Source organism: Emys orbicularis, chromosome 3 (genome assembly GCF_028017835.1).
Source record: "Emys orbicularis isolate rEmyOrb1 chromosome 3, rEmyOrb1.hap1, whole genome shotgun sequence".
Classification (NCBI taxonomy): Eukaryota; Metazoa; Chordata; order Testudines; family Emydidae; genus Emys; species Emys orbicularis.
Window position 1 is genome coordinate 6810503 of NC_088685.1, and position 14509 is coordinate 6825011.

The 14509-nt window shown below is 45.7% G+C and overlaps 1 protein-coding gene across 1 annotated transcript in view; it reads right to left on the bottom strand.

Moving 5' to 3' along the window:
• The window catches only part of NCOA1 (nuclear receptor coactivator 1), a 247598-nt gene that overhangs the window by 39003 nt on the left and 194086 nt on the right, over positions 1-14509 (bottom strand). The window contains exon 11 of the mRNA XM_065400622.1: positions 559-742. Coding sequence (XP_065256694.1) covers positions 559-742 — 184 coding nt within the window. The remainder of the gene's footprint in view (positions 1-558; positions 743-14509) is intronic.

Consider the following 14509-nt stretch of genomic DNA (forward strand, 5'->3'; position numbering starts at 1 on the left):
ATGTAATACAACTGGCACTCCTGGGGGGAAGCCCGTGAATGTTAAATAAAAGCATCACCAGGTTTATTTTACTTTCACTGAAAAGAGCTGAAAACCTGGGCTTTGCTAAAGTTGCTTTGTGCTGCCCCACCTCTGAAAATCAGGCCATTTATTCAGGTATCTAAATAGGGATGTGGGTGATGAAACTCTAGGCACCCAAATTGATAGTGATGACACGAAACCACATACAGCGACCTGCTCCTTACTGAGCCCAGTGAGCACACTGACTCCCCAACTCCCAATTTGTGAAGGAATGTATCCTTGTCCTCTTACTCACTCATGTCATGGCTGTTTGAAATGCAAAGAGATGTCTGATAGTGAACACATCTCTGCAAGGTCACTAAGCTTTAAGATATAACACAATTAAGAGGACACACTGGCCCCAGTATACCACATAAAGCTAATACTGTATCCCTAGAAGTCCACTGCAATGACAAGAGATGAACTCTCCCCCCAGATACTGGAAAACGGTCTTGTGGATTAGCATGAGAGAGCAGAGCTATTAGCACTGACACATACTATTAAGCCCCATTGGAGTTCTTGCTGCAGCGCTGGGCTGGAGCGGGGCTGTCAGAATCTCAGGTTTGACCGCAACACTGGCCATGCTGCTTTCGGTTCTATCCGTCCCACACAAGCCGGGCAACTGGGCTGCTTTCTCCAGCGAAGGCAGCAGCTGATCGAGCTGGTCGAGATCAGCAGCAAACTAAGGAAGGAAACAAGGTCACAGGTCAGTCATTGAGCCCATTTGGGCAGCACAATCTCTTTACACACAGAAAAAATTCAGAAACAGCCACTGTGTCCCTTCCCCTCCCCTCCCCCCCAAATTAACTGTCTCATTGAAATTACATGCAAAGAGGGCAATCAGGACTCATTCTGTCCCTGGCAGTTCAAGCATTTTGCAATGTAATTTTCTTCTGGCTACCCTCCCCAAATGCTGGTGTAAAGGCCTCTGTTGGAATGATTTCTGTGTACCCTCGATCACAGATAAGCAGAAGCACAGAAACAGGGTCTGATTGACCACTATGTTACCTCCTGGTTTACAGCTACTGATTTCAGTGGAATTACCCATGTGAAGCTGGAACACGGGAGAATCAGGCCCCTAGCCTCTAGAACGAGCCTAGAGCATTACACAGAAGATGCAAAATCAACATCTTGGGTATGAGATGTCACCATTTCGTGTCCATTAGGTAGCAGGGGGTAGTTTGCTCTGTCAAAACATGCAGAGACAGATGCCCTTGTGGTTATGACACTGGCCTGGGACTCAGGAAAGCTGGGTTCAATTCTTGACTGCCACCAGCTTCCTGTGTGACCTTGTGCAAGCCTCTCTGTATGCCTCAGTTCCCTGTCTGTAAAATGGGGATAATACTTCCTTTGTCTGTCTTGCCTATTTAGACTGCAGACTCTACAGGGCAGTGACTATGTCTCACTACATCTCTACAGTCCTGAGCACAATGATGCCCTGATCTCAATGGAGGCTTCTAGGCACGACAATAAGACAATTATTATTAATGGCTTGCATGGGCATTGACTTGAATGGGCCCTAGACACCTACAGCCATTTGGCAGGAGGTAATTTACTCTATTAATACACATACATTTACACTGATGTAAAAAACGGCCTCTCATGAAAAATATAAGATACTTTGTAGAGCAGCCCTCCAAACCTCTGCTTATACATTTGCCTAGGGCAAGTAATTATTCTTGATGGACTAGTAATATATCATTTAGATTTTCCAATCTTCATCATAGCAAAGAATAGGAGAGTAGATGTTTGGCCTGGGGACCCAAATAAATGGGGAAGTTACTGAGGAAGGGATTCGCACCAGGGGATATAATGGAGATCCTGGTAAGCAATAGTTTGGGATTAAAGGGACTAAGCTAAATTAGGTTTTGGTTAAAAAAATTATCCCAAGGGAAGTAACATTTTTTAAAATCTCAATCTAAGAACACATTGAAACACGCTCCCACAAGAGTCAGCAGTCGGCGTGACAAAGAGCATGCATGTTGAGCGACGTGCGTATTTACAGGCAATTCCTTTCCAGATTATTAGTCTGAAATACCTTTGCATTTGACTGACAGATGCAGAGAAATAAGTTTAGGTCACAGTGAGGTTTAGCAGAAAGTTGGCTAATTAGCTGGGACACAAGGTTGGAGCTGACAGGCCCTATGCCTATGATAAATATAACCAGATTTACCAATAGCCTAGGGTATATAAACAGCTGTGTGTTTCACAGAGGGGTCAATATGTCAGCAATACTATGGAGAAATCAGCTGTGAGATCAAACTGCAGCTCCAGCCAGGGGAAGGTTCCTTCGCCTGGAGGGCTGCTCACTTTGGGGCAGCTCAGGGCTCGCCTCATTCTTGTGCTGCTCTGCAAAAATGGATACAAGCTTCTTAAAGACCTGCGTTCTTGGGCAGCCCGGCTCTAGCAATAGCAAACTTTGGCAAGTGTCTACAATGGCCTGACAGAATGCTCGAACTCTGCAACTAGCTTCTTAGGGTATGTCTATACTGCAATGAGACACCCAGGACTGGCCCGCGCCTGCTGACTCTGGCTCGCAGGGCTCAGGCTAAGGGGCTGTTTAATTGTGGTGGAGACGTTCGGGCTTGGGCTGGGACCCGGGCTCTAGAACGCCACAAGGTGGGAGCGTCCCACAGCTTAGGCTCCTGCACGAGCCCCAACGTCTACACCGCAATCAAACAGCCGCTTAGCCCAAGCCCCGTGAGTCCAAGTCACCTGGCATGGGCCAGCCACGGGTGTCTCATTGCAGTGTAGACATACCCTTATGGAACTAATGCCAGGGAAGCCTTCCAGCAAGCAGCAGGGATGGAGGGAAATGACTTCCTAGCCAGAAGAAAAGTTTAGATCCCTCTTGGAAATGAGGGTCAGATAGTTCATTCTCTCTTTTTACAGATATATAGAAGTTACAAATGTCAAGTCTTCCTCCTCCCCCATGATGCAAACCACCTCTTAGAGCCCGTAAGGCACTGGGAATGCTGGGCAGCCTCCCAGGGGATAAGCAGCCTGTTCTAGTGACTGCTAAATTTGTTCCAGTTCAGATGCAGAAAGCCACAGCCAGTGAGTGAGTGGAGCAAAGGCACTCAGCTGTCGCCGTCACGTGAGCAGTCTGAGAGCACAGACAAAGTTTAGAACTTAGCAATTGCCAGAGGAAATCAGACCAATAGCCCATCTCGTCCAGTATCCTGTCTCCACGAGTGGCCAGCAGGAGCCGCTTCAGAGGAAGGTTGACGCTTTGCTTCCTGCAACAGGAATTTATGGGAAAGTTTCTTCTTAATCCCCATTTGGTTAAAAAAAATATTAATCCAGTACCTGAAAAAGAATGGGAGCATCCTCCCTATGAGGTGCAAATCTTAGCGCGGTGCGAGAATAAAGAGCGTGGCTGTTTCATACAGTACTACCAATGCCCCGCACAATGGCAGGCTTGCCTACTGTAGACAGGCCCTTTGCGTGGAGGGACCAGTGCTGATAAAGTGCCGCTGCATCTCCTTAGCATGAGTTCAAGGTTATCATTCTCCAAGGATCCAGCTTAAAGACTTATCTCCATATTTATTCAAGTACAGCAGGAAAAGGTACAAAAGACAGCACTGTCTGCTAGATTATTTCTCTTTCTCGCTCACTCTTTACTGACAAGATTTCATCAATTTATCACATCCCACAACAAAGGGATAAGGCATGAAATGTACCTTCAGAAGGGAAAGCGCTTATAAAACAATCAAGTCATGACTATATCATAAGAAAAGGAGACACTAGTGGACCATCTAAGGCAGAAGAAGGTGGTTATGTTGTTATAATCAACAGCTGAACTGTTTAATAATCTTTGCCACAATACTCACCAGTAGTGCTGTATTATACACCTCTACCTTGATATAACGCTGTCCTCGGGAGCCAAAAAATCTTACCGCGTTATAGGTGAAACCGTGTTATATCAAACTTGCTTTGATCCACCGGAGTGCGCAGCCCAGCCCCCCCGGAGCACTGCTTTACTGCGTTATATCCAAATTTGTGTTATATCGGGTCGCATTATATAGAGGTGTGTATATATTGTTGAGACATTGTGAGCACTCTTCTGAGGTTGTGCCCGTAGGACTTTGGGAAAGAGAGTTCTCTTCCTAGATGTTCAATAGCGTCACACATTTGAACCAGGATAACAATGCCGCATTAAACAAAAGGATGGATAGTGTTGTGGTTAAGGCACTAGATGGGACCCAAGAAAACTGGTGCAATTCCCAGCTTTGCCTGTGTGACCTTCGGCAAGTCACTTATTCTAGGGCAGGCCTGCACAACTCGTAAAGCGGCGAGGGCCATATTACTCCAGAGAAAACAGCTGAGGGCCAAAACCCCCTGATCCTGCCAAAACCCCACTCCCCCAGCGCTGCCCAGCCCCGCCGAAATACAACCTCCCGCCCCAGCACCACCCGCCTCGCCGAAACAAACTCTCCTTCCCCAGCGCCGCCCCGCTGAAACAGCTGTGGGCCGAAAAGGAAGGTTTGGGGGAGGAGGTGATACTTTATTAAGAATTTTTCAATTAAAGCAAACAATAATTTTTTTAATTATTTTAATTTTTGTTATGAATCATGGAAAAATGAAAAACACCTGTTCCGTTGAAAGAAAACATTTGTACTTTTCATAGTTACCTTGCAAATTTAATGAGAGATCCCCCCATGAAATAAGGGGAGGGGAAAAGGGGGACAGTTGGAAGGGATTTTCTGGGGCTATGTACTAAGGGGAGGGGAAAGGGGGGCAGTGTGAAGGGATTGGATGTGACTGTCCAACACACAAACACAGGGGCCGCAGGGAGCCCGGGGGGGGGGGGGGCAGTATGATAGGGGCTGGGGAGGGGGAAGGTCCCTGGACTAGGGAAGGGGGCCGGGGATTTCCTGGCTGCCCACAGACAGTTCAAACTCCCCCCCCCCCTCCGATCACTACGGAGGCCGCCCTGGGACCAACCAGCGCAGTAGCCGCCCCGCCCTCAACCGAAGGGGGTCTTTGGGGAGGGGTCTTGGCCCAATCCCCCCACCCCGAGCTGCGGCTCGAGCCCAGGCCGGGCGCCCCTCCCCTCGCTCGGCACTTACCGGCTCTGCCTTGTGGCCAGCGCTTCCCGCCTCAGCGGGCCCCGGAAGCGACGCACCCGCTGTATGCCAGGCAGGGGGAGCGGGAGACGGAGACACGTGCGGTCCAGGCCGTTAGGGCGCTTGGAGTGCGGCGCACACGCGCAGGGCTGTGAGAAGGCCCCCCCCAGGCAGGGGGCGAACCCAGCAGCCCCATGCCGCCGCTTGCCCGCAGGCCGCACAGTGAGCCCACGCGGGCCACAGGTTGTGCAGGCCTGTTCTAGGGTCACATAAGTATTTAGATAGGGATTTTTAATATACACAATTTCTGTGATAGGGCAAGTACTTACTTTCCTCGCAGTGTTTTGAGGATTAAACAATGTTTATGTAATGCTTTAAGGACAATAAATATGATTATTTATAATGGACTATCCACCCATTAATTTCACAGTGTATGCTATCCATCAAACTTTAAACCCAGAGTCCTTAGGAAAAGAACATCCTTATAAACATAATCACTCCCACTTACAGAAACAATAAAATACAGGAATTGCAGCCTCAGCCCTGCCTCTGCAAGAAGAATACACTTCTAATTCTTCAAAAAATATAGCTTCTTGAAACAACAGATTTTCATTAGAGCACAAAATTGCTAGACACCTTGCAACAAAGGGAATAAATGTAGTACGCTGTTTATTGCTACACGCAAATATAAGACCCGCAAACTGTAGTGTGGGGACACTTTTTAACAGGACTGAAAGAAGCTGTTACATGTAGAACTCTTTTCTGTGTGTGTGAACTTAGTCACAGCGAAAGTTTATGACCCATGGCAAAGAGAAAGGAAAATGAAACCCAAGAGTCTAGTTACATTGCCCAGGAGGCATGTAAGAGATTGGGGAGTGGAGAAAGGAGAAATGGGAGTGAAGGGGTAGTAAACACAGTGTTCACGTTTTACTTTATGCACTAAACAATTTGGGCCATATCAAACACTCAGAGATGCCCTTGCAGTTCCCACTGACTTCAATAAGAACATCCAGCCTCCATCTGAATAATTTGTGGTCTGAAAAACACGTCATACAATGAGAGACTGAAAAGCTCAGTTTATTTAGTTTACTGAAGAGAAGGTTAAGAGATGACTTGATCATGGTCTAGAAGTACCTATACATGGGTATGAGAAGATATCTGATACTAGAGGACTACTTAATCTAGTGGATAAAGGCAGAATACGATGCAATGGCTGGAAGTTGAATTCAACTAAGTTCATCTGGAAATAAAAATAATTTTTTTACCAGGGAAGACAATTAACTCCTGGAACAGATTACCAAGGGATGGGTTAATTTAAAAGATAAAGTGATGGAGAATTTAAGACTGAACGTCCGTCTAAAAGATGTGCTCTAGCTCAACCATAAACTGTTGGGCTAGACTCAGGAACCAATGGGCGAAGTTCCATGGCCTGTATTATGCAGGAGATTAAGACTAGAAAGAACTCTTATGGTCATCTAGGCCAATGTCTATGGCCATGTCTACACTAGCGAGCTTACAGCAGTACAGCTGTATCGATGCACCTGTGCCACTGTAAGATTGCACGTGTAGCCGCTCTATGATGGCAGGAGAGAGCTCTACCCCAACGAGTGGCGGTAGCTATGTCAGCGGGAGAGCGTCTCCCGCTGACATAGCGCTGTCCACACCAACGCGTCTGTCGGTGTAACGTACGTTGCTCAGAGAGGTGTTTTTTTCGCCCCCCTGAGCAACATAAGTTATACCGATAAAAGTGCTAGTGTAGATATAGCCTAAATGTATTGAGCCCGGTCAGCCTTCAGACACATGTGCAGTGCTCATGCTAACTCTAGGGTACGTAGTATCCCAGAGTGGAATTTGCCCCAGGAACTATTTTTAGAAATACTTTGGCCCTTAGGCCAGGTCTACACTACCGCGGTAGTTCGACAGCTGGCAATCGAACTTCCGTGTTCGATTTATCGCGTCTGGTCTGGACGCGCTAAATCGATCCCGGAAGCGCTCGCCGTCGACTGCGGTACTCCAGCTCGGCGAGAGGAGTACCGCGGAGTCGACGGGGAGCCTGCCTGCCGCGTGTGGACCGCGTCTGAACCGCGGTAAGTTCGAACTAAGGTATGTCAACTTCAGCTACGTTATTCACGTAGCTGAAGTTGCGTACCTTAGTTCGAATTTGGGGGTTAGTGTAGACCAGGCCTTAGACACTAACACTTTTTCCCTTAGAAACTTAAACTTGCTTACATCCATTTCCTAGATTCACAGATTCTTAGGCGATGTCTACAGTAGCACTTTTGTCGGTATAACTTATGTCGCTCAGAGGTGTGGAAAAAACCCATCCCTCTGAGCGATACAAGTCACACCGATAGAAGTGCTGGTGTGGACAGCACTATGTCGGCGGGATACACTCTCCCGCCAACATAGCTCCGCTGCTTGTTGGAGGTGGTTTAATTATGTCGACGGGAGAGCTTTCCTGTCGGCAGAGTGGCTACTCGTGCAATCTCACAATGGCACAGCTGTGCTGCTGTAAGCTCGCTAGTGTAGACACGGCCTTAGTTTACTGCCTCTAACTTTATCTTCAGTCTAAGGCGTATTCCGGGTGGGTAACTTGTTTTGAAGCAGTGCAGACTGGATTAGTACCTGGAGGGGGTGTACCTTGAAGGTCCAAAGAGAAGCCTCCACACATCAGGGTCAACATAATGATGTAAAGCCCTTTTTAAAATAGCTAATATAATTATCTTGTTAATGAGCCTGCCTGAAAGCAGAACCACATAGCCACGGGATTAATACATGCTTCACAAGGAAGCAGGAGAAAAGTGCTTTAAAATGAGGTTGATTGCTATGAGGAGTCCCTGATTCTTACTTCACTCCTATCTAGTTTTTTTGTCATTTAAAAAGGCATTAGTAGGCTGACCGTGAACTTGGATTCTGATCTGGGGTAAGAGAACTCCACGGAGTGCAGAAATTCCAGGTATTTTGAGAATTCAGGTTCATCCAACGACTGTGGACAGACTTCAGAATCTTGGTATTTATTATAAAGGTTCCCAGCTCTTCTGATTGGAAAGACAGGTTTGTTGCACAAAGTAAACTGGTTCTCTGTTTGGGTACTGACTATGCAGCCAAGCAGAGTGAAAGAGTAGCACTGTGAAGTGGCTATTTCCCCCTACTCCTGCCCTTCACCCCGGTAGGGTCTTAATGCGGATGTTTAATTATGGTCACATAAATGCCATCATGGACTTTGTTATGCAACAGACTGTCAGTATGGAAACGAGCATTGCATGGATAGATGGTGAGCTTGGTGTCAGATTTTGTCAACGATATCTAGCTTACAAATAAATCAGTTGAAGATGTGCTGTGAGACAGGTGGTCTCACAAATTCTGCCAACCCAATAGGTCTAATCAATAAATCAAAGAGGGGAGTTATGAAAACTAATTTACCTATCAATAATTCTATCTATTTGGAAGGTGAAGCCTTGAAAAACATTAATCTTCCCTGGGTAGCGTCATTCACAAAACTGGTGACTGCATGTTTGATGTAAAGTCCAGAATAGGAAAAGCAAGTGCTGTATTTCAAAAACTCCATACAATATGGAAGTCCAACATAATTAGCAATAACACTAAACTAAAAATCTTAAGCAGCAGTGTCCCAAGCATCCTCCTATATGGAGCAGAGTCCTGGAACATTCCAGTACAAACTGAACAGCAATCAATGCATGTGTCTGCACAGAATATTCAAAGTACAATGGACTGACAGAATAAGTAACGAAGTGGTCCTAGAATGGGCATCGCTACCTACAATGATACAAGTAGTGCAGAAGAAAAGATGGATGTACTTGGGATATCTGTTAAGAATACCCGATAATAAGCGACCTAAAGAAGCATTTCTCTGGCAACCCCAGATGAGATGGGGAGGCCGTCCTAGAGGCACTCTGCAGCACACTAATGAATGGAGCGGCATTACTACATCTGAACATAAAAGACTTGGACAAATGAGCCCAGGACAGGAATGACTGGAGACATTTGGCTTCTGCCTTATGCACTGGACGGTGCAGTAAGATGATGATGAAATGCCAATATGCTTAATCATTTCAGCAGGGATCAACACAGTAAACATTCAGCTAATGCATTTGTCCATTGAGACTGGATGAATCACATACATCCTGCTAAGGAAAAAGGTTCAGCCCTTCCCACAGAGAAGGGTCAGCGAGGCAGATGATAAATATCTTTAAAACAAACTCAAAGTGAAAAGAGTGGAACGGCGCGCCCTGGTTATTTTTTATTGTCCATCCCCCAACTGCACATCAAACGAGGGAGCCTAGCCTATTTACACCAGCCTGGGGAGTGCCCAGCACACCGCAGTTGATACACAATTCTCCCATACTGTCCCATACTCACGAAAGAGCTCCCAGACAAGACCCACAAAGCCACCGGTTTACCCTCCTGAAATCTCACCTGTCTGTAATGCATACATCGCTGCTGTTTGGGGCAGGGACTTGTCACATACGTTGTGTTTGTACAGCACTTAACACAACAGGTTTGTGACCTTCTTGGCCTCTAAGTGCTACCACAATATAAATGTTAACATTCATAATAAAATTAACACTATCCCCACTAGCACTGGGAGAGCTATAGGAACAGATTGCATCTTTTATGGGTACTAGATAGCTGCACATTCTATTGCATATCCACACACTCATTCAACATTTGCTACAATCAAATAAATGGGTGTGATTTAAAGGGGTGCTGGCCAAAAAGCCAGGTGCGTGAGATCACGCAGGATTTTGTTGGTTTTCAATAAAACCTGGCCAAGCAGCAGCAAATTCACTAAGCTAATATTAAATTAAATACTGCGACAGTGCTAGCTCAGTTGAATAAGTTAATGCTTCTTGAATGACCCAGCTTTTGTCTTGCAGTGATATCATGTAATAAAGGCTAAGCACGCAAACAAACAAACACCTGCCCATGCAGAAATTCAACAGAATTCCTCTTTTCTTAAGGATAATCTGTCCTCATGACATCAGTATAATTCCCCGACAGAACCTTTAGTATAAAGAGAAGGGAGCATTACTATAGGTCTACTTCTAAGGATATGAAATAATTATGGCAAGTCATTTGATTTCTTACAAAATTAATAAGCTGTTGAAGATTCCATGGCACATTTCTCAGTAGTGGGGTCCCTCATTCCCAGCCAAATTCAAGTACGGATCATTACATTCTGCCCACCTACATTTTCCATTGGATACAGGATTCTTCCTGACCTAAACTGTAGGATACTGTAATTGTACACTGTTCAGCAGCTGCTGCATTCCACCCCAGAGATGACTACATTTTAGCACTGGAAGTGATTTCTATGTCGTTTATATGCCAGTGAGTAAAGTGCTTCACGATGCTGAATGGAAGAAAGGTGGTTATAGGTAAAACATCAGAAATATTTGTGCACAGGAACAGAGGTTACTATCCTTCCTTTGCCAAAGCACCTGACAAAGTCTAATGAGATTTCCTCCTGCAGAGCCAGGAATCAAACCCAGTTGCAGGGTCTTAACCACATGACCCTGCTTCCTACGGGCAGTAGTGGGAGGGAGCTCTTTATGGGGGAATGGAATAGAAAAGTTTTATTTAAAAAAAACAACAAAAACTTGGATTTCACCAAAAACATCCCAGACTGACAAGGTGTGTGACTTCCGCTGGCCCTGCTTCTGCGCAACTAGTGGCCTGAAGCATAGAAGAGATTACTTTACTTACAGCTGATGAGATTAATTTAATTAATAGAAGCCTGTGGTGTCATTTAAATGATATAGCCACAAGCTCCTCCAGAACTCCAAGAGGCTGTTACCTCTCCAGCAGAATAGGCACCATCGCGCCTGCAGGCTCTTCTTTGCATAAGATGCAGAAAAGAAGCTGTGAGTGCAATTTTAAGTGGGGACGAGTTGCCTCTCGGTTGCAAATATAAAAACTAATGTGCTGCAGATTTCCCAGCAGGCTGGAAAGTGCTGAAGTATAGTGCTCCCCTAATGCTTCCCTTGATAGGGCAACTCTGTAGATCCAAATTACATTCCATTTGTGTTGTTACAGTTAAACTTACAATATGAATGTTCGTTATGAACCCGACTTTCAGGCGTTTACAGTTTAACCCTAAAAGCCCTCTCCAGCCTGAAACAAAAGTAGATGAGGTCTGAGGGCTGAGTACATTGTTAGCAAACAGCAAATAAAATAAGTCGTGAGAATCCCTGCTTAGTTACAGAAGGGGCTTAATTATGTCCTTAGTGGCCCAGTGTTTCCACCCCCCTTAAAAAATGTTGCAACTAACTTTCTAAATTGTTTAGCAAAGGAACTGGCAGCTCCATGCTTGGGAACTGCAGGAAACCAAGCTGAATCCTCTGAAACGGGGCAGGCTTGGTCTTTTCATAAGGAAGGAATCTTCCATGCACTGTGCTGTTAAACAACGCTGCTCTGAACCCAGAATGGATGGAGATTGTGCTGATAACTTAATCGCTGCCCACAATACTGAAGTGCCTGGATGTTTCTGCGGTAACGATCAGCAGCAGTGAAGCAGTTAAAGTTCCTATGAAGGGCCTTGTTAATCAAGCTGTTGAGGCCAGGGGTCTGTTTACCACAAATGTAAATGCTAACTATCTGTTTGTACATACAAACTGCTCAGTAAACTCCAATCGGGCACACATGGCCAGTCTTCACACACAGCAGCAACAACTGCATCCACCAAGTAGTCACAGGCTTGCATGTACAGACCTCAGTTTTCTGAAAAGCACGCACCCCATTAGACTTCAGAGTTGACAACCAACTGTTACTAAAGGAGGCAAATCATGCCTCTCCGAGCTATTGTTTCAGACCTGTGTGCACAGGCTAGGGCGGGTAACACAGCAGTCATTTGGAAGACAACTAGGGCCAAACCCTTTTTTTTTTTTTGGACCGACAGCATGAATTATAGAACACAGAGTGGCCTGGCAGAGATATGCAGATAAGTGTGGCAGCTCAATCTCACCCCTGAACTGCTGGTCTCAGGGCGAGAAAACAAAGCAGACAAACCAGTTTTCACTGTGGGGTGCAATCCTGGGTCCTCCTTCCCATAGCTACAGAGTCCCTGTCTGCACAACAGCTTTTAACTGAGTTTGTAACAGTGAGTGTCACGGCTGGCTCTAAACATGGTTGGTTGCCCACATGCTAAAAGGTTATTACTCTATTAGTAATTGTGGTAGCTAATAGTGTTGTCCCATCGGCAGACTAATCTGGCACACAGCTCTCTTCTTGTAACCAGGTTGTTGCAACGTGGGCTCTATGCTTTTATTTTCCCAGAAGGCCTGATACTAACACAATCAGGCAGTGCAATGGGGTTGATAAGCAAACTCTGCTGCGCGGTGAGATAGCCTGTTGTCATAACCAGGTCAAAGGAGTATCCAGCTGCGTGTGAAATATAACAGGGCCAGAATGCCAGGAAAACAAGCAGCTGTGCATTTCAGTTGCTCCTGTCTTTGGGTGTAGCCTGCACAACTTTCAGCATGACCGTAGCGAGATGTTTCCCTTTCTGCAGATATTACAGCGGTAAGTGCTATACAAAACCCTACGGAGGGGCAGACTGCACCTTTCAACTCTCTATCATTCCTGGACAAAGCAGCTAGATGCACAAAGCTGTATGATGTTCAGTCACCAGCTAAAAGCTCTAATGTTCTTTCCAAAACAGATATATCTTAATCTGTGTCTTCCCTGGTCTAGAGGCAATATATGTTAATCTAGACGGCTGAGCCTGAATGGAAGGAGAAATATCTAATGTATCTAAGGTGTGAGCGATACCGGTAGGAATGTTTAATAGTAAGGTAGAAAGCGTTAGATTCCCACTTGCCGATGGGATGACTGACTGAGGCTCCCAAATGAATGGAGCTCTTAACCTTATTAAGAGGCTTATTGTGTATTTGCCATTTGAGGCTTTCAGAGCGTTCCGTGTTATTCATGCAATATCTTCCCAAATCAGCAGCCCTGTTTGACACAGTCAGTAAGCAGGCTGACAGGCTTGCTCTTAATGTCAGACTCTCTGTACTCTTTGCTTAAAAAGGATTAAGCAGCCTTATCCATGTTACCATCTCCCCTGGCTTTCAAAAATAAGAAATCTCTTCTATTCATAGCCACTTGTAATGAATATTTATACTCTCAAATCTCTATCACTGGGCTCTGTCACTGGATTATTCAATTTCATAATACTTTTAGGATAACTAAAGGGCCCTTATAATTGCTAATCGCAGCCAACAAGTAGGCAACAGATTGAAAATTCCCCAGTACATGAGCCCTGAATAGGCTTACAGATGCTGGATATGAAGAGTTTTTTCCCTCGGCAATGCAGGAATGTCCTACAAATGGCTTCTCTCCTCTCAGCGTTTGAAGAATCAATGCATCGTGTTCCATCATAAACCTCCATTAAGCTTTCTTAAATAAATAAATAAATAGAGATATCCTATCTCCTAGAACTGGAAGGGACCTTGAAAGGTCATCGAGTCCAGCCCCCTGCCTTCACTAGCAGGACCAAGTACTGATTTTGCCCCAGATCCCTAAGTGGCCCCCTCAAGGATTGAACTCACAACCCTGGATTTAACAGGCCAATGCTCAAACCACTGAGTTATCCCTCTCCCATCATTACTGCTTCTCAGGCTAGGGCTACACTACAGCGGGGGGGGTCGACCTAAGATACGCAACTTCAGCTACGTGAATAGTGTAGCTGAAGTTGCGTATTTTAGGTCGACTTACCTTGCTGTGAGGACGGCGGCAAGTCGACCGCGGCTGCGCCACCGTCGACTCTGCTGCCGCCTCTTGCCGCGGTGGATTTCCGGAGTCGACGGCAGAGCGATCAGGGATCGATTTTATCGCATCTTCTCTAGACGCGATAAGTCGATCCCCAATAGATCGATTGCGACGTGCCCTCAGAGTGTGTGCATGAACATAAGAACATAAGAACAACCATACTGGGTCAGACCAAAGGTCCATCAAGCCCAGTATCCTGTCCTCTGACGGTGACCAATGGCAGGTGCCCCAAAGGGAATGAACAAACAGGTTATCATCAAGTGATCCATGCTCTGTCACGAGCAACAAGAAGTTTCAAACTGGTTCCCTGTCTACATTTAGGCACCTAACCGCTCACATGATCATTTAGAAGTCTAAATACATGTAGGGGTCATTTAGGTATCTACTTTTAACACCCGATTGGCAAGTTAGTCTTGGAACCAGTCATGCCACTACCAGTGTTTGTGAGGTAGCAAAACCCAAGACCACGCACTAGGCTGTGGCTCCATGAATTGAAGTAGAACTGCTAAAGGATGTGTGTGCGTGTGTCTGTCGGTCTGTCACAGGCCTCAGACCACTACCCGCTAAAAGAGATTTGCCTTTAATTTAAC